Here is a 25,167-nt window from a genome sequence, read left to right on the forward strand (position 1 = left end):
GAAACTTGTTAACAGGCTTAGCTCGTTATAGAAATTGGCCCATTACAAAGAGGCCCAGATTTGTTGATGGCATGTACAGATTTGGAGGCAACACCGTCCGATTTAAGACCTACTCAGACCTATGTTGAACCTAGCCCGGTCGAGTAAAGATTTTGATTCGAAGATAGCCTTTTGACTCAAAAGTTCAAAGTTTTGTTTGATCATTAGATAAGAAACAACAAAAAGGTGGATTTTCTAAGTAGCACACACTCGCAAGAACTCTTTTTTATCTTTTTAGTCTTGATCAAAAACTGGATATAGAGAATCATACTGCAACAAAACAATGCCCTACGAGCTTTTCGATTTCTCCTTGAAAATGCGAGGGAGAATCTCATGTGCGCCGATATCCAGAGCTTGCGGTTCCCTGAAATCAAAACTCCAACTCTTTTAATCTTGAGTTAGATGCAAAAGTTTGATTCTTTAATACACCCAAGAAAATTCAACAGCTTGTGTGAAGTCAAGGGTACTTCATCAAATTCTTAAAGCACATTGCAAAACTAAACATAATAAGTGGTTTAGAGAAAGAACCTGCACAAAGTTTGTCCCTTTTCTTTCGAGCTAGATATGAACCAAACTTTCCGAAGAGAGGGAGATTCAAACTGAACAAAGATTCCATCATTTGGTCCGAGTTTCCATTTCCTTGAGCCTACACCTTTCCACACCTGTGAGACATCGTTTAACCGTCAGTCCATATATACAAACCAGAAAGAACAAGCTTAGAAAAAGACAGATTTGATTCACCTGTGGGTAGGATATACTACTCTTTGGTGTTACTAAGCAAGCAGCCTTGGAAAATGACTCTTCTGCGTATTGCCTCAGATACGTAAAGCAGTTACTGTGCGTGTCCGGAGACTGAAAAGCCTGAAGTAGGGAAACAAAGTAGTTTTATCAGACAAAAAAAAGATTTTTGATAAGATTCAAGTTGGATGCCCTTAATACCTTATCGATGTTGACAGCTGGTGCGTACTTGTCTGTTTGTGTTTTCTCTTTGTCAAGAAGGAAATAGACTCTAGTATCGACTTTAGATGTCTCGTGCCACGACTTCACAGCTGTTTCCATAGTCTCAACAATAAAAGAAAACATCTCTTTCCAACACTCTTCAGTTCCATAGTTTTCAGACTGCATGTGTTAAATTCAGAATCTGAGTTGGAACAATCAAATATAAGCAACGAGGAAGGCTTAGACTGATTCTCTGGAATTTCACAAGAAGAGAAAAAGAGGACTAACCATTTCAGATTTAAAACTTTCAAGATGCTTGGCCATGTCAACATTAGATCTTAAATTCTCAAGTTCTTGAGCTCTCTGTTTCTCCTTCTGCAACTGACCGAGCCTCTTGATCTTTCTAGAAACTTCTGTGCTCTGTGGGTTGTACTGCAGAGCCATTTCAAATGCAGCCAAAGCCTGAGATACAATCATCACAGTTTTAACTACCATGGAATAGCTTTGTGATAGAAAAAATTTAGATGGAACCAAAATAAGAGAAACATATACATCTTCGTATTTTTCCATGGCTTCAAGCACACAACCTTTCCTGAAGTACCCCTGAAGAAGATAGATCAGAAAAACCATCGTTTACGTAAAGACACACACAGATACTTTATGTTATTGATGATGAAACCGAAAGCACAAAAAAACATTGTCATGTATTGATTTTACCTTCTCCCACTGAGGGTTGAGTTTAATGGTAGTCTCAGCATCTGCTAAGGCCTTGCTAAGCTTAACTAGACTCAAAAATGCAGCAGCTCGGTTACTGCACCGGATAAACAAAAAGCTTTATTACACTTTAAAAATCTACTCACATTAACACATAACACTGTTCCAATTCACAGAACCTTAAAACCAAAAACCTCAACTTTTAGTATTCTAAATCACAATTGATCTTCCCAAATATAACAAAAATGTTGTAATACTATTATTCAAGTTAAAAGCCTAATTTGTCTCCACCTAAACAATCTCATTTTCTAAACATATCGCAAGAGAACAAAATCAGATCTTTCTGAGAAATCAGCTCAAATAGAATGAAACCCAACAATCAGATTCGAAAGACTGTAGAAGACAAGTAAAAGGAAACCTGTAAAGAGTAGCGTTAGAAGGATCGAGCTTGATGGCTTGAGTATAGAGAGCTGCGGCTTTAAGAAAGTTGCCAGCTTTGAAGAACTCATTTCCTTTTTCCTTTAGAGATTTCTCTGCTTCTCCACCATTCGTTGCCTTGCCTGCTTTCTCGGCCATTATTTCTAGAGGTTTGTAAGAAAGCCAAAGAACATGAATCCCCCAAGTGTGATTTGCTTTTCTATTTTAGGGTTTACAGAGGGACAAGAGACTTCCACTTCTGCTCTGTTCCTCTTTTAGTTTTTTCTCTAAATATTATTACTTTTTGTTCATCATTTGAGTTCTCTCACTTGTGCATATATTTTTAATTAAACATAACTAAGAATATTGAACATATGGAAAAGCCCAATAACGATTAAGTTTGAACTAATACCTTGAGCAATTTCAGTTCTAGAATCATTGAAGAAATGAAAAGCCCAAGAAAATAAATGGGCCTCAAATTTGTAAATACAGTAAAAAAGATTCGGCCACATCCCACTCCACCGACAACCGACGGTTCAAAGACGGTAGTAGCTAGCATCAATTTGACTCCATTTCGTTTGAATTATCCCAAATCCATTATCTCTGTTTTTATTCCACGTAGACTAGTAAATAATAATTTCATTTCTCTAGTAGAATAGAACAAGTCATCTGTTAACTTCAAAAAAAAAGTCAAGATTTGGTTTGAGGTTAATCTATACAGAAAATATTATATAAGCTCTTGTAAAAGAGAAAACGTAAGAACCCATAAAGTATTCGAATCATATTTATGAGAGTTTGGTGGGAATTAATTTGGTAGCACGTAGCCTGTATTTTTCAAAATTAGGAAAACACTTATTTAACTTCATTAATTACAAGTGCTGATGGAATGAATAATCAAAAATTGTCACATTTAGTCGCTAAATTATTTGTATCAAAAAATCAATTTGGAAATAAACTTACGCAGGAATAATAGTTTTCCAACATTAAAAGAAAAAGATTATAATATAAATAAACAAATAAAATAACGCGTCCTCTCTTTTTTTTTTTTGCTCAAAAGTCTAAACCCTTGGTATCGAAGCATTTGGTTTAACAGTTTGAATCTTCAATTAATCTCAGATTTAGATCGAGAGAGACCAAATTGAGAGCAAGATCTTTGCATTGTTCATCTCTTGCTTTGTAATGCCGTTGTTCTTCATCGTAACCGACTCGGTGGACGCGATCAATTGACTCGTTCTCTTTTGGATCCTTGTTGACTCGGCGAGCTTGGCTTAGGAGACATGGGAGGTGTGCCTTCAACGCCGCGAAAAACCGGTGGTGATGATGTTTCGGTGGCCGAGTACCTCATTGCCACTTTTGTTGGGGAGAAATCGTTTCCTTTAGCGTCTGATTTCTGGAACAAGCTACTTGAGCTTCCGTTGAGTTCTCGCTGGCCTAGTGATCGGGTTCAACAAGCCTGTGAACTTTTCGGTTAGTGTTGAAATTGTAAAGGATGTGTTGTCGAATTCACTTTGAGCTAATGAAATTGAATGTTGATGATGACCTAGTGAAAGTAGGAGGATGATCTTATTTTCTTTTTTTGTTTCAGCACAAAGTAATGGCTACACTAGGCACCTTGCAAAACTATTGATTCATCTGTCCTGGTGTTTGCAAGAGCTTCTTCAAGCTTCAGATGATCAGTCTTCTCTCTATAAGAAAGCTGTTAATGCAACATATATTTCATCCGTCTTTTTAAAGTATTTGATTGAGAATGGAAAAAGTGACAGTCTTCAGGAGTTGCATCTTTCTCTGGACGAAAGTGAACCAGTTCCACATGGATTTGTAATGGGTAATGACTCTCATAATAGTTATTTCCAGCGTTAAGGTATTTCTAAGCTGGCTAATTAAGAGTGTTTTGATGGCAGATCAAGACATCCAAAATTTTGTCATGCATAGTGTTCTGAGCTTCATTGGATCAAATGAAGTGAGGTATGCCAATGCTGATTCTCTATATCACCTATTCCTTATATGTTTCAGTATTAGATGTTTCATTCTCCTGATTTTCATCATTTATTTGGCAAGTCCCAACTCGTATGTTCTACATCAGGAACTTCTCAACTTCATGCTTGTTACAATGTCGACACAGCTTCTCTCTGGACCTTCACATGGACCAACAGATGCGAACCCTTTTATTGATGCAGCAATGACTCAGGTAACCAAATTAATTACTTTTTTCTTTGTCTTTAGCATAGATATTACCTCATATCAATTTCCGCCATTTCCTTTGGTTCAACGATTTTCAGGAAAAGTCTCTAGTTTCTCTAGTAGTCAGAAGGTTGCTACTTAATTATATTTCCCGACACCGTACTCCTCCAAATGCAAAATCCTATATGTATTCTGATGGAGATTCACAAGGCATTTTAGAGAGAGTTGGTTCTGCAGCTGGTAGGTGTTCGTATATTACTTCATATATGATGTATTATTGTACTAACTTGTAAATGTTGATCTTTTTCTATTGCCTTTCCGACTTTCCGTTCAATTATGTTTTCCTAACTAGCTACATGAAACAGTCCATGTACTCATGAAAACTTTTCTGTTGCATATACAGCAAGTTTAGTGCTCTTGCCTTTGAACTATCTTGTAAGTAACAGTGGCGGATCTAAAAATCCACTAGCGGAGTGCAGCCTGCATGTTTTACTTATCCTAATTAACTATCACAAGTCTATCATGAGTGATGAGTCTATGACGGATAAAAGTGATGACAGTGCGACCTCAGAATCAGTTTCTAAAGTCCATGTATTTTCCTCTGACAATACTTTTAGCAAGGCTCTAGCAAATGCTAGAGATGTTGAATGTGAGATTTTTTTTTCTTCATTATTCTGAATAAGAAGAATTCGATGTGTTTATCTAAACTATTACTCTGATTGCAGTTGACCGCTCAGATGTGGAGGGAAATGCCCACCCTGCTGGTCCACATGTTCGGATACCATTTGCTTCACTATTTGATACTCTCGGCATGTAAGTTATATTTTCTTGAGCTTTTTCTCTACAATAATTTATTTTTGTATTGATAGAGATGCATCCTGTATCAAATTCTTAATTCAATGCTTTCTATGCTACTGTGTAATAACGCAATCTGGCAATGTAGGTTTTTAGCTGATGAGGGCGCCGTCTTGCTCCTCTACTCATTGTTGCAAGGGAATTCCGACTTTAAGGAGTATGTGTTGGTGCGAACTGATTTGGATACTTTGGTATGATTCATAAATGCCTCTCAATAAGTTCCATGGGTCTATTTCATTCTTTTGTTCCATTGTCCTTAAAAGTAGAAATCCATTCCTCTGTTTTACTAACCCTTAAGATGAAGTCCTTATAGTTTCATATTAATGATCTATGCTTTAATATTTTTTGATGGACAGTTGATGCCCATCCTGGAGACGCTGTATAACGCTTCAAAGAGAACATCATCTAATCAAATATACATGATGCTAATTGTACTTCTCATACTTAGTCAGGATTCATCTTTCAATTCAAGCATTCACAAGATGGTACGTGCTATTTCCAATCATAGGGTTGAAACGATTTTTCTCAACTTCAGTATTGTTTCTGATTATGTGTCATTTGAATAGATACTGCCAAGCGTGCCATGGTACAAGGAGCATCTCCTTCATCAGACGTCTCTTGGTTCCTTAATGGTCATTATTCTCATAAGAACAGTGCAGCATAACCTTTCTAAACTTCGGGTATGGCTTTAGATTCATATCTTAGCAATGAAAATGTTTTTTTCAGACAAATTCGTTTTAGTTTGGCAGTTTGGGTAGGTGCTAGGTGCAGCTTTATAAGAGTGATGTCACGTTAAAATCTTAGCCAGATATCAAAATAACTTTTGTGACAAATTCTGTTTCTTGGGCTGTTACAGGATGTGTATCTGCAGACTACTTGCCTTGCTACGTTGGCTAACATGGCACCTCATGCCCATCATTTAAGTGCATATGCCTCACAGAGGCTTGTCAGCCTTTTCTACATGCTTTCTCGAAAGTATGCAATTAGTTCCTCGTCTTTTTATGACTTCATAAATCTGTTTTTGTACATATTCCTGTATAACGGATCATGAATTGTTTAACACAGGTATAACAAGTTATCGGACTTAACAGGTGATAAGCTCCAAAGTATCAAAATAAACTTGTCCGGAGAGGATGTTGGCGTTTCAGAAGATCTGGTATGACATAGTTAGTTCAAGCACAAGAATATTTCATGTGATCGTTGCTATTCCTTGATTTCTGGTACACTTTTTTACATGTATCTTGGCAACTGCAGGCAGCAGAGTTGCAGATCTTTACTGATTTCCTGAGACTTGTCCTAGATATATTAAATGCAATTTTGACGTACGCATTGCCGAGAAATCCTGAGGTATCACTTATTTTTCTCAGCAGCATGAATCGCAAAAATCTTTTCTAGTTTTGCCTGCTCTGATTCTTGGTTTCTGCAGATTGTCTATGCGATTATGCACCGACAAGAAGTGTTCCAACCTTTCAAGAATCATCCACGGTTCCATGAACTGGTGGAAAATATATATACAGTATGCTGCATAGGCTTTACTCGTTTGATCTTTGTAGCTACGACTTCCTCTTAAAATTCAGAAAGAACAGAGTTTCTGATTGATCTATTTGTTTCTCACTTGCCTAACTGATCAAATATAGGTCTTAGACTTTTTCAACAGCCGCATGGATTCTCAAAGATCAGATCGAGAATGGTCAGTGCAGAAAGTTCTTCAATTCATCATCAACAATTGCCGGTCTTGGCGAGGTGAAGGCATGAAGGTAAGCAACCTCTACACATATCCATCACTGAAATATTTGAATCCTTTCCCGGTAGCTATAGTTGTTAAAAGCTCTTATCTTTCTTCCACTTTTCTTTTTGTTACCGCAGATGTTTACTCAGCTTCACTTCTCATATGAACAAGAGAGCCACCCGGAAGAGTTTTTTATTCCATATGTTTGGCAACTAGCTTTTTCCCGATGGTAACCAACCTAATATAAACAAACTTATCTCTTTCTTCTATACTACTTGTCATCACGATGTTGTAACAAAGAACACCGCTCACATTCCTCTCTCACGTTTCTTTTTGTTCGCAGTGGATTCGGTTTTAACCCAGACGCCATCAACTTATTCCCAGTGCCACACCCAGTTGAAGTAAGTACCTAATTCCATCCAAAAGTTAGCCTTTGACTGAATCTCGTACTTTCTGCGTTTTGCGTTTGCATGAGGAAACATTGCAATTGATGTTATGGATTCACTAGAGTTAATACACAACCAACGCAAACACAAGTACACAACAATCACTAGGGTTAGATCGTTCCTTGTAAGTTTTGGAAGTGGCACTTGAATTGATCCTTCCAACGGAATATGTGCAGAAAGAGATAGAAGACGAAAGAGGAGAAGAATCAGAAGGGAAAGCGAAGGTACAAGAGTTGAACGAACAGAGAATCGTCTTCGACCCATAAATATTTTTCGATATAGGAGAGCTTGGATTGGGGCCGTATGTGTATATATTTATACGGTTTAGGGTTCAAATAAGAAAAAAATACCAAAAAGACGTTAATTACTTTATCCAATTTATATGTTTTTTTAACAATGTAGCTTTCAGTCTATAGATTTTATTTCAATCCATTAATAGGTATCCTCTCTTGTGTAATAACGAATTGAGCTTATGGAGTCTTAAACCAAATATTTTCCATAACCTCGGAAAAGTTAACCTTGCGAAAGTTAAAATGATCTTACAAAGTATACAACCTTCACATCTAAGAAACTAAATCAATAACCCGCTTAATCCCACGACTATACCTAAAAGAATTTCCATTATTTATAGAGGAAAACCCAAATTACAGAAAGTTACTATTCTCAAGAATTTCTTTTTTTTTTAACTCTTTCCTTAAGCGCGTGAAAGGATTTAAGATGAGTTTGTAAAGAAGACATTTTTACAAATTTCAGATACGTTTGTAATATATCGGTTATACGTCTTGTCGAGAATCTAGGGTTTCTCTCTCTATCTCTCTCTCTCCTTCCATGGATTTGTAGCGCCTCCCTTTCTCCATCTCTCCATAGCTTCTGGGCTCGATTCTTCTTCTCGGGCTTCTTAACCATGTTCAATTAAACTTCGAATTCTCGTCCTCACCTTACAGATCTCGGTGAGAATTTCCGCCTGTTTAACCTAATTATCCACTTTCAAAACCTTTGAATTTTCTCCGATTCGATTTCTCGGAGATCCAGTGGAGGTCTCTGATTCGTTGCGGTACTTCAACGGAAGCTATTGGGTGCATTAAAATGGATTCGAAGATCAAAAAGCCTGCTAATTTAATCGAAGACGCAGACATTGATGGGGGTTCCGAGAGTGATTCTACCATTAGTAGCGTTTTAAGTTTGGAAGATGACTCCGTGGTTGATGTTTCTGGTCAAAATCTGGAGTTTTCTCTTCTGGATAATGTCGATGATTCTGTGAAAGGTCTCTACTTCTTCAGGAATGTATTCAATTTGATTCCCAAATCGATTGGAGGGCTTGGGAGATTAAGGAAGCTTAAGTTTTTCAGTAACGAGATCGATTTGTTTCCGCCGGAGTTAGGGAATTTGGTGAATTTGGAGTATCTTCAGGTCAAGATATCGTCACCGGGTTTTGGCGACGGTTTATCGTGGGACAAGCTTAAGGGTTTGAAGGAGCTTGAGCTTACTAAAGTCCCTAAACGATCTTCGGCTTTGACCCTTTTGAGCGAGATTTCTGGGCTCAAGTGTTTGACGAGGCTCTCTGTTTGTCACTTCTCAATTAGGTAAAAAGCTTACTCCTTTATGCTCTGTTGCTTTAGTTGCTGCTTCTTAATACTACGTAGCATTGATAACTCAAGCATGTGGTGGATTTTGACAGTTTCTGTTGGTGGTCCGTGTAGAATTTCCAGGAAACGTAAGTTAGAAAATTATTGATTGTGATACGTTTGGTGGCTGCTTAATGATGTGTTTTTTAGCATGCTCTAGGTGATTGTTGTACTTTATTACTTTTGATGTTTAATTGGATATCTAGATTGTTGTTATGAAGAAAATTTGTGAAATCGATTGGACTTTAGAATTGAGTTTAGGGTATTCATTGCTTCAAATTACATTGGATTGCATTTAACCCTGTCTCCCACTTGTTTGTAGATATCTTCCCCCGGAGATTGGATGTCTTAAGAGTCTGGAGTATCTGGATCTCTCCTTTAACAAGATTAAGAGTTTGCCTAACGAGATAGGTTATCTGAGTTCATTAACGTTCTTGAAGGTTGCTCACAACAGACTGATGGAGCTATCACCGGTATTAGCTTTATTACAAAACTTAGAAAGCCTGGACGTATCAAACAACCGATTGACAACTCTGCATCCTCTCGATCTAAACTTGATGCCTCGACTTCAAATTTTAAATTTACGGGTACTTGTTTCTATTTATGTTTCATAGCATTGCTGTAATATATGGATATATATTCTACAGGAGTTCATGAATTCTTAAATCTGATAGAGCTTCTTGGATTTTCTGTTTGTTTCAAGTACAATAAGCTCCCGAGTTATTGCTGGATTCCCACATGGATACAATGTAATTTTGAAGGGAACTATGAAGAGATGGGGGTTGATACTTGTAGCAGCTCTATGGTTGAAATGGATGTATTTGAAACCCCGTATGAGAACAACGTCATAACTGTTCCTCATAAAGGTTAGAGTTTAATGTTTTTTTCCTTTGCCATCCATACTGTGTATGCATATAACAGTAAGATTTTGATACTTCTTTCTTTTTAACTTTTATCGTCTTACGTTTTCTCTATTTCCACGTGGATGCAGGCTCCCACCGTAACCCATTAAATATGTCAACGGGAATCTCTTCCATCAGTAGATGCTTTTCGGCTCGAAAATCAAGTAAGAGGTGGAAGCGGAGACAATATTACTTCCAGCAAAGGGCAAGGCAAGAACGCTTGAACAACAGCAGGAAATGGAAAGGGGAAGTCCCTCCAGAAGGTTTAAGTCTGAAGATGGAAGTCGAAGAAACTGGGAAACAGGGCATGAAGGTTCCTCAGAACACTGACAGAGGTTCAGTTGATAACAGCTGCTCGGATGAGAATGATAAACTGTTCGAGGAGGCTTCTGTCATTACTTCTGAAGAGGAAGAGAGCAGTCTTAAAGCTGATGTTGTTTCTGACAATTCCCAATGTGTGGAAACCCAATTAACGAGTGAAAGGGATAACTATGAAAGTTGTGAGATCAAGACATCTTCTCCCTCTTCAGGAGATGCACCTGGTACTGTAGACTATAATTCTTCTTCAGAGAGAAAGAAGCCAAATAACAAGTCGAAGCGATGTAGTGAGAAGTATCTAGATAACCCAAAAGGCTCTAAATGCCATAAACTATCTACCGATATTACTAATTTATCGCGCAAATACAGCAGCAACTCATTTTGCAGCACAGAAGATTCTCTTCCTGATGGCTTTTTTGATGCTGGACGTGATAGGCCCTTTATGACTCTTAGTAAATATGAGAAAGTTTTGCCTCTTGATTCACGTGAAGTCATACTCTTGGACAGGTAGTTACTATCACGTTCAGTTATATCGACTAGAATAATCATTTATCCATGAGCTAAATGTTACTTTGCCCTTGTTTTGGTTTTGTTAAAGGGCAAAGGATGAAGTGTTGGATGCAATCACTCTCTCTGCTCGAGCCTTGGTAGCTAGGTTGAAGAAATTGAACTGTTTAACTCCAGATGTAGATCAAGTTTCCATCGACAACTTGCAAGTTGCATCATTTCTTGCCCTTTTTGTTTCGGATCACTTTGGGGGGAGTGACAGAACTGCTATTATCGAAAGAACCCGAAAGGCAGTGTCTGGTACAAACTACCAGAAACCTTTTATTTGCACCTGTTTGACCGGGAACCAAGACGACTTGGCTGCTCTCAACAAACAGGTCTCAACAACGGCTGAAGATGCAATTTTGTCTGATGTGTGTGAAAAATCTCTGCGTTCTATTAAGTCCAAGCGGAACTCTATAGTGGTTCCTCTAGGTAAACTGCAATTTGGCATCTGTAGGCACAGGGCCTTACTTATGAAGGTACTCAGTTTAATCTAATGCTATTGGATATCTGACCATCTGGTTTCGTTTTAGTTAATTGCTAATTCTTGTTTCTTATATTTTATTTATAGTACCTTTGTGATCGCATGGAGCCTCCTGTACCATGTGAACTTGTTAGAGGCTATCTAGATTTCATGCCACATGCCTGGAATATTGTCCCTGTGAAGCAAGGTTCCTCGTGGGTTCGTATGGTAGTTGATGCTTGTCGTCCTCATGATATCAGAGAAGATACAGATCAAGAATATTTCTGCAGGTAGAAAATTTTGCGATTTTATCTTGTATTTACCACTGTCGACTAGATTCTCTACTCTTGAATCTTTCTATCTTTTGTTGCATACTGTAATGATCTTTTCTTTTTAGGTTAATGATGTGAAAATGCCATGTTTCTCCTTATAATTGTAAACTTTATCTTATATGACCAATCTCTTGAAAGTTACTGTTGTGTGAATGACCTATTTAATTGTTGTATATTCTGATTGCCACAGGTACATTCCCCTTAATCGGCTAAATGAATCCATTCGCATTAAGGAAAAGTTGGAACCAGGATGTTCTGTTTCTTCTCTGTCAACGGGAAAAGGAGTTGAAAGAGCTAATAGTAGTCTTATCCGATGCAAGCTAGGCTCAACTGAAGCAGTTGTGAAGGTTTTGTTTTTACCTTTTGTAATCTCTATCTGTTTCACGAATGAGTAAATTTACTGAATAGTTTCTTATTTCCTCAGATGCGCACATTAGAGGTTTCTGGAGCTTCCTTAGATGACATTAGGACTTTTGAGTATACATGCTTAGGAGAAGTACGGATTTTAGGAGCTTTGAAACATGACTGCATTGTGGAGTTATATGGACATGAGATATCGTCCAAGTGGATAACCTCAGAAAATGGAAATGAACATCGAGTATTGCAATCTTCTATTCTGATGGAACACATCAAAGGAGGATCTCTAAAGGTAAAATTCTTTCTTTACTCAATCTATATCGAAAGTCTTTGTAACATCAATCAGAACCTTCTAAATGGTTTTATTGTACTCAGGGTCACATTGAGAAGCTCTCCGAAGCTGGTAAGCACCATGTCCCCATGGATCTAGCTTTGTCTATTGCAAGAGATATCTCAGGGGCTTTGATGGAGCTGCACTCAAAGGATATAATTCACCGTGACATTAAAAGCGAAAACGTTTTGATCGATCTGGACAATCAAAGTGCAAATGGAGAACCCATTGTGAAGCTTTGTGATTTTGATAGAGCTGTTCCGCTTAGGTCTCACTTGCACGGGTGCTGTATTGCCCATGTGGGAATACCTCCTCCTAATATCTGTGTCGGCACACCACGTTGGATGTCCCCTGAAGTCTTCAGAGCAATGCACGAACAAAACTTTTATGGACTTGTACGTTCCTCCAAACACTGACTCTCTTGTTCGTCAACGTTTATCTTTACTCCTTTTCTCTTATGAGGTTGCTTTTGTTTTCGCAGGAAGTGGATATCTGGTCATTTGGTTGCTTAATCTTCGAGTTGTTGACACTACAAAATCCTTATTTTGATTTATCTGAGCTTCAGATTCATGAATCGCTACAGGTTTGTCTCACTCTCACTTACATGATCGAAATCTTCTTAACATCATGAGTTTAATAAGTTTGTTCTATCTTACTCTTAACCAGAATGGCAAAAGACCAAAGCTACCAAAGAAACTAGAGACACTGATCTCTGAAACAGAGGAAGAAGAATCAACGAACAAGCTCTCTGAAGTGTTTGATCTAACCGAATCTGACTTAGACACAATGAGATTTCTGATTGACGTGTTTCACCAGTGCACTGAGGAGTCTCCTTCAGACCGTCTAAACGCAGGAGACCTCCATGAAATGATTCTTTCACGGAAAAAGAGAGAGTAAACCAATCTCCTTCAGGTACTTACACTTCTTCACAAAGCTCAAGCCTTTAAAAGGCTTTGAAGCTTTAAAAGAGAAAAGATAGAAAGATTTGGTCTTAAGATTAGATTTACGGCCAAGATTTTGGGCCTGAAGCTTCGTAAGCTTATGGGAACCACAGATCGGTAGGTAGTAATTATTTCTTGTAATCTTTGTTTGTTTCTTCATTTTGTAAGCCTCAAAAGTGTTCTTAGATTGTATCATTTGATTCTGTAGACGCCATTGTATCATTCTTCTTCCAAATTTTTATTTAAACAAAGAGCATTTGAACAATACATATTTGATGGACAACTTTTCTTTAAACCCCTTCGAGATTCCGTTATCTTTTGTACAATATTTTTTTTAGCGTGCAAAAATATATGGATTGAAGATTTTGAGATAGATGTGATGTGAACCATAGTATTATACATGAAAGAAAATTTAAAAAAGTTAACTATCGAGATTCCGAGGAAGATGTCACCGGAGATGTCCTTGGAACCGGCACGGGAAACTCATGAATCTCATCAATCCAAGGATTAGTCTTCTTCTTCTTCTCCTTGGACGGATCGATAGTTCTCAAAGCTCTCCAAACCGCACTATTACACTTAAAACCGGATCCAAAAGCAATCTGCCAAGTCCTATCTCCTCTCTTAATCCTTCCTTTAGCCTCACTATACGCAAGCTCATACCAAAGCGAGCTACTCGAAGTATTTCCAAACCGGTTCAAAGTCATCCTCGAAGGTTCCATATGCCACTCAGATAAATCCAAATTCTTCTCAATCTCATCGAGCACTGCTCTGCCTCCCGCGTGGATGCAGAAGTGCTCGAAAGCTAGCTTGAAATCAGGAATATAAGGTTTTATTTTCTTCACATTAAAGACTTTTCGCGCCACTAGTGTTGCGAAAAAGAGAAGTTGTTCAGACATTGGTAGAACTAGCGGTCCCAGAGTGGTTATGTTCGTCTTGAGAGCTTCTCCAGCTATAGCCATTAGGTTTTTGGAAAGTGAGACACCGATTTGTTTGTTGTCGTCGTTGTCTTCGCGTTGGTAAACGCAGTTAAAGGCGTTGTCGTCAGATCCTTTGTGTGTACGGACGGTGTGGATGAGTTGGTATTTGGAGCGGCAGCGGTCGGAGGAGCGGTTAGAGAGGAGAACGGCGGCGCCACCCATTCGGAAGATGCAGTTTGAGAGAAGCATTGATCGGTCGTTGCCTAAATACCAGTTTAGGGTTATGTTCTCTGTGCTCACTACTAGTGCATATGAATTTGGTTGAACCTGCATGCATATTACAATAAAAAAAAAAAAAACAGGACCCTTAACGCATATTTATTAGTCCATATTACAATTCATTACAAAATTAGGACTCTAAAAGCATATGCATATATATAATTATAAAAATATGAAGACAAATGATACTGTATGTAAATCGATGAATGTCTATGTGTACGTATGTCTATTTTTTAACGTATTTTTAAAAACTGTTTTCAGTTTTGCTATTTTTCATTGTTCTAAATAAAAATAATTTATGTTTGACAATTTTATTTTTTTTTCGCCATTTGACAATTTTTTTGGAAAAGTAAATATCGTAGAACCAAAAAAAAAAAAAAAATCAGATGCATGGCACATTGGCACCATACGTAAGACCTTACGTGTATTGATTATTTATGAAACTTATACTCTTTACAAACTTGTTGTTTTCGGTGATATTGTTCAACAACCTTTTCTCGATTGAATATAACTAAACATGACACGTCACCTATCAATTTTGTACAACTGTTCATAGGTACTTACTAGAATATAATTTACCTACTTACCAAAAAAAGGAATATAATTTACCTTAATCAATGTTTATAATTGACTAATCCCAACCTTAAATTGGTCTTTCATATCATTGTCAAGTTCTTCTCGTGTAATTGTATAGTGAAAATGACACATAGATTGTATACACACACATTGACACATAGTTTGTATACCAAATATGTAGTTGCTATAAAGACAATCTATAGTCATTCAAATTTTCACAACTACCACCTACCTACAAAATAAGCCTGGCACAACCTTCATAAATAGTAATAATAGAAGCTAGAGATTTTACCATTTTTCATATAAAATCAGTAACCAAATTTTATAAGATAACGACATGACGTGAGAAAACTAGAAAAGTCCCAACCTCCCCACCTAAATAAAATTTAATTTTCTCTTTGTCACAAGATTTTATTTCTTATATCAGAATGTTCAATTGAAAGCGAATCTTAGTATCAAAAAATAAAAAGTTGTGAAGTTGTAATGATGGACTAAATTCATTGAATAAATAATTACCTGAAGAAGCTGTTTAGCGAGATCAATGGAGATAAGACCAGCACTACAACCCATTCCACCAAGGTTATAGCTCAAAACGTTTCCTCTGAGCTTATATTTATTCACGATCATAGCCGATAACGAAGGCGTCGGATTAAACAAGCTACAATTCACGACAAGTATCCCAATATCCTTAGGATTCACTCCGGTTTTCTCAAGCACTGCGTCTATAGCTCCAAACATAACCGTCTCGGCTTCTTTCCTTGCTTCAGACATACAAGGATTAGGCGGGACACGTAAGAGAGCCTCCGGGAAGTAAGTCTTTTGTCCAAGACCGGAACGTTCGAGGATCTTTTGTTGGAAAGCGAGGTTGTCTTCTGTGAAGATACCGACACGCTGAGACCGGTCCATGAACGTTTCTCGTGTGCATATTAGAGAAGAGTCGGGTTTGTAACAAGCGAAATCGAGGAGAAAGATTCTGCGAGGACGAGTTGTGAAGTAGAGGGTGGTTAGAAAGATAAGAAGAGCGGCGAAGAGAGTGGAAGAGAGGAAGTGGAATTTGAGAAGGTGGTTGTATAAGAGTGTGAGATCGGTGAGACTAAAGGAGGAGGAGGTTGCGGCGAGGAGGCCGACGGGGAGTATGAGAATGTAGACGGCATTCGAGATTAGGTAATGGTAACCAAGTTTAACATATTTGAGACGTACGGATAAGAGGAAGTTTGGGAGTTTTTTGTTTGTTACATGAATGGTGTTGTTCATGTGATCACTTTGAATGTGATTCTCATTCATGGTAGGTTTTTTGGTTTTAAATGATAATCAAAAGTAGCGAGACAAAAAAAAAAAAAAGGGAGGTGAGATTTATTGCTTATTGTAGAGAAAGAGATAACTTATGGCCTAAAAAGTTGAAGTGTTATTGTGAATTTATAGGCAAAATTTTAGAAAGAGGATGCAATTTAAGAAAATGTAGTTATGGATGGTACGTAGTCCCTATGGTTATTGTTGTAGCGGTGAGCTAACTATGCATTGATTCTGTTTTGACCAAAAACATATGTTTTTTTAATATGCTATACTTCATCCATTTTTATATCAGATGTCTATTTATAATTTTTTATTATCTTTTCAATGTAACAATTTAAATTATCTTTCTAATATATCACTACAATTTTTGTGTTTATAGTAATTTAAGCATTGATTATAAAATATGCATAATTAAAGGATTTTCATGCCTGATGCACATTCAAAAGTCGATGGAAAGTAACCCAAATGTCTTGTAGTAGGGATAGGTTTTAAAGGGCCGGGTCATGTATAAATTCTTCCAACTGTTAAGGAACTAGCTATGAGAAATAAATACCATACCATACGTGTTATTTTATACTCCAGTCTCCAGATTGCATGGAGGATGGATTCATTGAACATACAGGAAACAATACGCTGAGATCTATTGAGGTTGTATCCAAAATGATTTTAGTGGAACTATTATATACTTATAAAACAGAGTAAGGAAAAATTTGTAGGCGAAGGATACAACTAACTCCAATCAATTGTTTGATACTTTGATGGCTCGAGAGTGGCGATTTAATGAAATTCATTATTTTCTTTCTTGCCACTGATTGATTCCTTCTACTGGAAACAAGGGTTATTCTGGGTCCACTTTGTTTACGTGGCGCATAATGATACGTGGATATTGCGGACTAATATTTTTTTTCATTTTCACATAATTTATAAATATATCATTTCTTTATGTTATTGCAGCTTCTAGCTACGCGAAGAAGAGAGTTTGTTGAACTGCTACGCGCAGGAGGAAATATGTGTTATTTACTAATTATTTACACGTATAGAAACATTTTCTTTTTAAAATGAAAGATTTACCTTTATATTTTTGTAGTTATACGATCTCTTCATAACATGCATACAAATGAATTTAAATGTCAATAACATAACAAAGTTTAAAGAATATAAAGACGTGAAAGATAAAGCTAACGGAATAAAACCCATGAAGATGCATTGAATTCAATCAGTTGTTATGCCACAGATCCTTTTCATCATCAACACCGTCACCATTATTGTGTCTGAAATCATTATTATCATCAATTTGATTACGATATTCATTTTAGTTGATTATGATCTTCAGTTTAACTTCTATTTACTGATTATATATTCGCTACGATTTAGTATAAATTTATTTCAAGATAGTTCAATGTGAGTTTGTCATTGTGTGTCCACACATATTATTTTTTTGCTGTCGTCGTAATTGTCCACACATCTAATGAATCATAGTTTGCTTGCGTAGTGAGGTTTGGCATAAATTACTAAAGTGTGATAATAAACTATGATACTGTTGTGAATTGCGTGTCGAAGATTTGTGGAAAGATTGTGTGGTAAGTCACCCAAAATTATGGAGTAGTAATTTTTAATTGAACTATAAATGTCGAAGAATTTCTAACCAAACGGTGCTACTTGGGCAAGAAATAATTCGTTGAAGAACCATCTCTATGCCCACTATTATTATCATTATTAATTTTTTTTTTATTGTTCACGTTCATTCCCAAGTTTCCTCTGATGTGTGTGTGTTTTATTGTTTGTCATGGTTAAATATTCACTATATTTACCTATTGCTCAATATTTAGAAGTATTTTACACAAATCCGAATAGCCGAGCATCCAGCTAAATAGCTAGTTTTAAACCACCCCTCAAAAAAAAAAAGAATTTATATGTGGATATATATATATATAGTTCTACTATTAATTGTTAGTTTTCCATCTTTATTATTTCTATTATTTTCGCTTATTATAGTGAAGAAATTGTTTGCATCAATCAAAGCGAGCATTTAATTATAACGTAAGCTCTTCAACATTCAACTACTCAACCATGAGTAACATTTACAAGTTAGGCATACATCTGAATATAGTTAGTAGTTAGGGACAAGTTATTAATGATTCGTACTGCGCTAAATTTTTGAACATACAATTTTGTTGGTGCAATTGTAGTAACAAAATACTGATTTTAATAACACTTGGATTCATGTTTTACTTATTCCAAACATTTGTCTATATTTATGTGTGCAATTTTTTTTAATTTTTTTATAGATGTTAAACATGTGTGCAAATTAATTAATTTATGTTCAGTTTTTTGTTTGTTCGATCAAAATTAGTGTCACATTCGGCAAACGCTAACACGGAGCACACAACAATTTTACAAAATCATAGCCAAAAAATGTCCAAACTCTATAGAAATAAAGCAAATGTGGTTTCTATCCATTTGTCTATGCTCAGATTTCTGTGTATGCACAAAAATACAATCCTAAAATCTAAAGAGGGTTGGTTTATATTATACGTATCCCAAGATTCAAGTATATGTAGAGAATAAAAGTTGGTCTAAAAAAATAAATACTTGATTCACTCGTACTTGGATAAATTTATAAAAATAGTTACTCAGTACTTGGGTTGGGTACATATACGAGATCGAATGGTGATAGCTAAACAAGGAACAAATGAATAGAACAAGTGTGATTAATGCGAATCAAGCGTATAGAAATCATGTAACAACAAGAAAAGTTGAATAGTACTACATATATAAATGCATGTAGCTATAACAACCACAAATTCTGTACCCAATAATCAAAAATCTATTAACATATGATTTACATGTCTAACAATGTTGATTTTTCGTCTAGATTTTATGCTACCGTTTATCATGTTTAATAAAGACAGTTATGACGTTGGGCTTTAAAGCCTATTAAGAAAAAAAAGTCTGTTGGAAAGCTGTTTACAATTTTTATGAAACGCAACGTTTTAACGTTTGTGAGAAACGCAGCGTTTTAGAAACTTAAAACCTGTCTTTTGTTGGTGACTGCACACGGTTTGGTCATCATCACTTCGGCGATGGCGCACGGCGGATATGCGAGGCGGAGAGTTGCAGAGCGGAAGACGACGGCAGGAACTAGTCGGAGATCGAAAGGATTGCGCGTGGAGAAAAAACCGAAGAATTCCTCTCTCAAGAATCAAATTCGTTCCATCGGTCGCATGATTCGTAAAGTAACTACTCTTCTTCTCTTCCTACGAAATTAGCGTTTAGAGTTACCTTCTCCGGCCTTTTAGATTGAAAATTTAGCTAATCAAAGTAGGTTTCAGTGTTTTCTCTTAAATCTTTTGAGGAATTTGTTTCTTATGATTATAATAGGATCATGGTCGATTAACTTGCTTATGAGAGATCATGAATTGATTTCGAGAAGCAATATGTCTTTAATGGAGAAGAGATGAATTTTGATGTATGAATATGTACAAATGCAATTGTCTCTTAGGATCTTCCTCCTGAAGTAAGAGAGGCTCTAGAAAAGAAGTTGGATGATCTGAAGAAGCAGCAAGATATCCATTTCCGTCTTGCTTTTGAACGTAAAATCTTCCTAAGGAACAGAAAGGTCAGATTCTTCGGTGAGTGCTTTATTTTTGATGCATTGTATATTTGTATTGTTCTGAGTTGTTTTTCCGCTGAATCATTTGGCTTACTCGGACAAAACAATTACATCTTTCTTTGTGTAGAGCGGAGAAAGATTGAAAGGAGTATAAGACGTCTCGAGAAGCTACATCGGAGTACATCTGGTGGTTATGTGCAAGATGCAGAAATAGGTGGGCAACTCAATAGACTCAAAGAAGACCTTGAATATGTTAGGGTAAGCATTTTATACAATCCAAATCCAGTTTCCTGTGTTAGTCGGAAGAATAGACGAGTTCTTCTTTTTCACAATTTCTTCAGCGTGTTATCCTCTGCTACATTTCCTAGTTATCCAATAGAATGAGTCTGTTGAAATAATGCTACTGAGATCTTGATATGTGCAATGCAGTTCTTCCCCAAGAATGAGAAGTATGTATCGCTATTTAGTGGATCTGATGATTTACAAGTATCTGAGCGGAGAAGTAAATTGCGGAAGCAAATCAAAGCCAACATAATTTTTGCTGCTGCCAGTGGGAAAGAGTTGGAAGGTAATGATGATATGTGGAGATGTTTATATGGGTCCTTTTTCCCTTGAATTTCTGTTTAAAATTTGGGGCAGCGTGCTTTTTTTTGTCATTGCATGCATTCCGACCTTCTGTTGGCTTTTGAAAAAATACTGATTATGTTGATCATTAATATTTTTTGGTTCGTGTGAAAAACAGAGACAGGGAGCGAAGATGATGCTCTTTTGGACCTGAGTGACGATGACTTCTTTGTCAACGGAAGTTCAAGTGACGAAGCAGATGCGGATGATGAGTGGACTGATAAAAGCACAAAGTACGCCTTGTAAATGTGGATTAGTTTCTTTAATCTCAATACTTAGTGTAGTTTATCGATTGTATTAGTGTATAACATGAGAGATGAAGAAGAGTCAACGAGGCTAGTGGTGTATTCACCTCTAAATTCCATATGATTTCTATGCTAGAAGAAGTCGATTGTTGACTCTTTTCTGGCTTAACGTTTCCAGTAAAGATCATCTCTGACTGTTGTCAGCGTTTTTTTCTCAGAGAGCCGGTTTCTAGTGCTTCTGGTAGAGCAACATCGAGCATGTCCAGTGACGAAAGAAATCAGGTATGATGCGAAAGCTACTCACAGTTTTGTTGTTGCATGATACTGGGGACTCTTATACGCCGAGAAAGTCAGAAACGTAACTTGTTCAATTCCGGGGGGGATCAAAGAATATGAAAATGAAGTGTTATATATTGAATGTTAGTATTTTGGTAAGTGATTTCTTTTCTTTTATTGTAGAAGCCATACTCTACTAGGGTTTTAATGCCACCACCACGGTCAAGGTTTGCATCAACATCTCGTCAGTATTCATCTGTGAAGAGGAATGAGATACCTTCCTCCAGCAACACTTCACATAGAAGAAGCCAGTCTTCACATGCTGCCACTAGTTCGCATACAAGTCAGAGTAGCAACTTGAGTTCTAATTCTGATGCTCACAAACCCAAGAGGAAGAGAAGGCCTAAGAAGAAGAAGCTACAGGTGAGTTTTCTCTCGACTCTTTCCTGGAATTCTGTTTCGTACTTTTGTTGAAAGTCTTATTGGTACATTTGCATCAATCTTTCAAACTCTATAACTAAAGAATCTGCATTTTACAAGCTGATTATATATTATTCGTTTTGCTGTTTCAGGCGTGAACAAGGTCTCTCCCGCCATGTCTGAGAAAACGAAGAAGCTCGTAACACAGTTCATCAATTCCAAAAGCTTCACTCATTACTACGGCCTGTCTAGTCTTACATCTTCTGATTGGATCTAATGCGTATATATATGTTGCCATGAAAGCAGAGAGGTAGGTGTCTGTTGTTTTTGGCTGATGAAATGAACCCTAAGCTTTGGGCAAAACGTATTTCTCATATAAGATAAGTTTTTTTTTTGTTTCTATTGATTTATGTTCATGTTGGCTTTGATCGAATTGTATTAATTAATGGGAGTAATCCAACCTCGACCATCAATAATATGATCTAAGAACTAGTGAACCAAAATAGAAAATGGGTATTGCTTGAAAATCTCTTTGATCAATGAGAACGCAAAACAGAATTGCTACAAATATAAAAACAACTCTTCAATCTTCATAACACTTTAATTAATGTAATACACATAACCAAAGATTTAAGGACAACCTTTTGCCCTGTTTCTGAAACAAAATGTAATTAGGTTCCAGTTTCATATGCTTAAGACCATTAAGCATGTTTACATTTGAATTTTACCGATGAGGTAAATAAAGGCTATGAATTGGATTCAATCCAATGAACATAGATCTTGCCCGAGAAACCCGACAACCCAAGCACAGACAGAGATTTCTCTGAACCAAAAGAAACTCTATTTTTCTTCAAGTTCTTTTGTGTCTCTGTTAGATTTCTTGAAGATATATCTCATACACCACAGCCTAAACCTTTGGCTTCTGATCCTTTCATGATCCTTAGTCTCTTGCACGTACATATGAACATCCTGCAACAACAAACAGAACCCATAAGAACACTTACAAAATTGTTGTTTCTGATTTTTGATTTTGTGGAAATTGTTTTCAGACAGGTATATGAAAGAAGACTTACTCCCATGGAACATCACCAATGAGCATCCAATCACCATCTTTGTCTTCATAAGTAGGCACAAAGTCTGAACCTTTATATCCATCTCTCTCAAAGTACTCTCCCACAGAGAATTTGAACATCACTTCTAAAGCTTTAAGCAACTCTGAGTATCCTTTGTAACAACTCAGATCTATTTTCCTCAAGTATGGTGCACCATCCATACTTACTTTCACATAGATTCCTTGACCCTCATGCTCAGATTCATTCTTCTTACTCTGAATGTTGTTCTTCCTGTAAGATCTAACTGGTGGCCATCCAACAATCTGAGCCCTGCAAAAAGGAAGAAACACGGTCAATCAACTGAATTCTCCACCACTACAGATTCAGAGACTTTTGTGTGAGTTTAACTTACTTTCGAGGAGGGGATGTTTCAGTTTTCCTTGATGATGATTCAATCTCCTTCTCAGTATCAGTTGATAGTACTCTCTTATTGTTGTTATTACAGCAAGAAACTCTCTCTTTTGCTTCACATACATTATCTGTTCCCGGTAATCCCAGCCTCAGCTCTGTTTCCTTGAGGTTAACAAACTCATCCATTTCTTCAAGAATTGCAGGAGAAGATAAAAAGAAAAGCTTTTGGTTATTATCCTTGAAAGAGAGGAGAGATATAGAGAAGCTGCTGATGATGAAGATGAGAGGCTTCGAGGAAGCTGAGTGTTTTATACAAGTTAAAGGAGAATAAAGATAGATACTGGTAGAGAGAGAAGAAACTGTTTTCTGAATTAAGGACAAAGGAAAAAAAGCTAAGCTTGTCGGTAGCAGTAACAGCAACTTTGAGGCAAAAGTGTGTCCCATCTTCTTGGGGACATTTGTGGGGACACTTTCTTTTTCTCCCATCTGTCCAAACCCAAAAACAAAATATTTTCATCTTTCTTTCTTGTGATAGACGGTCCAGATCAAATCTTCGAATCCCCCACCACATGTGGTATGCCATATGGGCATATCACCTCTCTCTATCTCCCATTAATAACTTATCACAACCAAGAAATTTCGGATCGTAAGCTCATAATCTTTTCTTACCAAGAACAACAACCGAATACATATTTTACTCGTTTTCTCAATAGATGGATGGTTAATTAACTCTATATGTAAAGGTAGCTAGTGTTCAATGTTTGGATTGTGGGTAGTTCAGATTTGATGAGTTTATTGACTTGAGATCATAAGTAATAATTTATGTCTCACATCTTCAAAAAACAGGTACTTTGGGTGTTGAAGAGCCAAAAACAGAGCCTACGTGACAAAATTACTTATTGTTCTTTACTGGGGTTTGTTAAAGCCCACAACTTTTGTCTCTCTGTCTCTAACCTATTAATCATGATCACCACACACACACACACACGTATATATGAATTTGAAATAAAACTGAGCATCACGACAGGACATCTTCCTTAAGGATCAACTAGCACAAGGCTTTAGTTAAATGTCAGTAACATCATAATGGGGTCTTGTAGTTTTGTTTTGGAACCTGAGAGATCTTTAACAGATTCTCGCTGTCTTTGTTTATGTTACAGCGTGGCATTGGTTGTATTCTACTTATATGGAGCTCCTATTGTAGATGTTTACGTCTTTGACATAACCTACTCGAATTGAACCGGATCTAAGTTTTGGCTCCATTTTTTGGTTTTCTCATGCATGGCTTTCGAAATCGAAGTCCGAATCGGTACTATGCAAAGAGTTGTTAAGAACTTATGTTATAACTTTACATTATACGTGTAACAATAATCCTAAAAGAATTTTTTTTTTTTTTTTATCTACATATATACGTACGTAGTGACTTTCAACAAGTACTAACGATTAACGAACATATTTCAACAAAATAAATTCATACAATTAGAGGTGACTGCTAACAGCTACTCAGTACTCATCACGCATTGATTTCTTCTGTACGGTGAGAAACATTCTCTTCTTGGTTCAGTCATAAATTACTAGATTCGTTTTCTTGACAGAACAGGTCATAAGTTTGAATTGAATTAATTGTATTTATACCAAGAAAAACTGATGGGAATATATATATATTTATATCATTATTTGTGAATTGGTCACAATATATAGAAGCATTTGATGACTAATATATGTAATATAAAGTTTGCACACACAAACAAATATAAAGTTTTTCCTAAAAAATTTATTTATAATCCGTCAGTGGAACGTAAGATAAAAAATAAATATAAATTAAATGTTTTGTATTCCCATATATATCTTATCCATAAGGAGTTAAAGACTTTTATTAGGCATGAATATCCGCAGGCTTTTCTCATTCACTATAGTATTATGGCATCATCTTTTATTTTTCTGCACTCATTATATGTCATACTGTAGCATACTTTGCAATTTAATTATATATATAAACGAATTTAGTAACTTATACTGAAAATAAAATGACAATGTCTTAGCTACAACAACTAATCACACAAAAATGATTTGTTTTGGTTTTTTAAAGGATAAATTAGACCATTAAGTAACAATCACGAATTTACTATAGTAGCAGTTAACGCAAAATATTTCATGAAACTTTTTCTAAAATAAAATTTGAAAAATTAATATTTTTCTTTTGTATATACTCTTATATGTCGGATTAAAACCTAATAAATTCCTCCAATATCCATTAGCAATTTAGCCAAAGAAGTGAAGATAATGATGATAATTCGTTCGTAATTGTATTTGCCGACATGAT

General features: G+C 36.4%; 6 protein-coding genes and 1 long non-coding RNA gene across 11 annotated transcripts; 4 read left to right on the top strand and 3 right to left on the bottom strand.

Annotated features, from left to right (window-relative positions):
• Positions 1-64: 64 nt before the first annotated feature.
• Positions 65-2,436, bottom strand: TPR3 (Tetratricopeptide repeat (TPR)-like superfamily protein). Its single transcript, NM_100300.5, has 8 exons — positions 2,111-2,436; positions 1,696-1,789; positions 1,531-1,581; positions 1,267-1,440; positions 979-1,158; positions 781-900; positions 568-701; positions 65-403 (listed from the first exon to the last, which is right to left on the bottom strand). The coding sequence occupies exons 1-8, from the start codon at positions 2,266-2,268 to the stop codon at positions 328-330; spliced, it is 987 nt and encodes a 328-aa protein (NP_171915.1). The 5' UTR covers positions 2,269-2,436; the 3' UTR covers positions 65-327.
• Positions 2,437-3,105: 669 nt separating this feature from the next.
• Positions 3,106-7,866, top strand: AT1G04200 (dyggve-melchior-clausen syndrome protein). 3 transcript variants are annotated; one of them, NM_100301.5, is made up of 18 exons: positions 3,106-3,576; positions 3,695-3,934; positions 4,011-4,074; positions 4,168-4,297; positions 4,389-4,530; positions 4,694-4,939; positions 5,016-5,103; positions 5,234-5,336; positions 5,502-5,630; positions 5,712-5,825; positions 6,002-6,120; positions 6,211-6,301; positions 6,400-6,492; positions 6,572-6,661; positions 6,783-6,902; positions 7,012-7,103; positions 7,218-7,275; positions 7,497-7,866. In NM_100301.5, exons 1-18 carry the CDS (start codon positions 3,387-3,389, stop codon positions 7,584-7,586), a joined length of 2,199 nt encoding a protein of 732 aa, NP_171916.2. In that variant the 5' UTR covers positions 3,106-3,386; the 3' UTR covers positions 7,587-7,866. The 3 variants fall into 3 exon arrangements, with proteins under 3 accessions (NP_171916.2, NP_001322388.1, NP_001322389.1); NM_001331468.1 differs by lacking the exon at positions 7,497-7,866 and having other exon boundaries at positions 3,168-3,576; positions 7,218-7,387; NM_001331467.1 differs by having other exon boundaries at positions 6,572-6,902; positions 7,218-7,866.
• Positions 7,867-8,085: 219 nt separating this feature from the next.
• On the top strand, positions 8,086-13,450 carry AT1G04210 (Leucine-rich repeat protein kinase family protein). Its single transcript, NM_100302.5, has 11 exons — positions 8,086-8,903; positions 9,268-9,532; positions 9,649-9,811; positions 9,937-10,672; positions 10,764-11,193; positions 11,286-11,467; positions 11,700-11,856; positions 11,934-12,158; positions 12,242-12,592; positions 12,679-12,780; positions 12,864-13,450. Exons 1-11 carry the CDS (start codon positions 8,407-8,409, stop codon positions 13,092-13,094), a joined length of 3,339 nt encoding a protein of 1,112 aa, NP_171917.1. The 5' UTR covers positions 8,086-8,406; the 3' UTR covers positions 13,095-13,450.
• KCS2 (3-ketoacyl-CoA synthase 2) lies at positions 13,410-16,497 on the bottom strand. Its single transcript, NM_100303.4, has 2 exons — positions 15,427-16,497; positions 13,410-14,382 (listed from the first exon to the last, which is right to left on the bottom strand). The coding sequence occupies exons 1-2, from the start codon at positions 16,192-16,194 to the stop codon at positions 13,564-13,566; spliced, it is 1,587 nt and encodes a 528-aa protein (NP_171918.1). The 5' UTR covers positions 16,195-16,497; the 3' UTR covers positions 13,410-13,563.
• On the top strand, positions 13,936-16,237 carry AT1G04247. The gene has a single exon (NR_138678.1). It is a non-coding gene; the product is annotated as an other RNA (long non-coding RNA).
• A 2,728-nt stretch (positions 16,498-19,225) lies between the features above and the next one.
• Positions 19,226-22,499, top strand: AT1G04230 (rRNA-processing EFG1-like protein (DUF2361)). 2 transcript variants are annotated; one of them, NM_100304.5, is made up of 8 exons: positions 19,226-19,439; positions 19,706-19,835; positions 19,944-20,074; positions 20,246-20,384; positions 20,559-20,673; positions 20,904-20,967; positions 21,145-21,384; positions 21,534-22,499. In NM_100304.5, exons 1-8 carry the CDS (start codon positions 19,287-19,289, stop codon positions 21,537-21,539), a joined length of 978 nt encoding a protein of 325 aa, NP_171919.3. In that variant the 5' UTR covers positions 19,226-19,286; the 3' UTR covers positions 21,540-22,499. The 2 variants fall into 2 exon arrangements, with proteins under 2 accessions (NP_171919.3, NP_001320736.1); NM_001331469.1 differs by having other exon boundaries at positions 19,229-19,439; positions 21,148-21,384; positions 21,534-21,879.
• On the bottom strand, positions 21,860-23,400 carry SHY2 (AUX/IAA transcriptional regulator family protein). Of its 2 annotated transcripts, none has more exons than NM_001331470.1 (3): positions 22,846-23,400; positions 22,455-22,763; positions 21,860-22,350 (listed from the first exon to the last, which is right to left on the bottom strand). In NM_001331470.1, exons 1-3 carry the CDS (start codon positions 23,328-23,330, stop codon positions 22,275-22,277), a joined length of 870 nt encoding a protein of 289 aa, NP_001322162.1. In that variant the 5' UTR covers positions 23,331-23,400; the 3' UTR covers positions 21,860-22,274. The 2 variants fall into 2 exon arrangements, with proteins under 2 accessions (NP_001322162.1, NP_171920.1); NM_100305.4 differs by having other exon boundaries at positions 21,888-22,350; positions 22,846-23,262.
• Between the last annotated feature and the right edge of the window lie 1,767 nt (positions 23,401-25,167).

The sequence above is a fragment of the Arabidopsis thaliana genome (assembly GCF_000001735.4).
Source record: "Arabidopsis thaliana chromosome 1 sequence".
NCBI lineage: Eukaryota > Viridiplantae > Streptophyta > Magnoliopsida > Brassicales > Brassicaceae > Arabidopsis > Arabidopsis thaliana.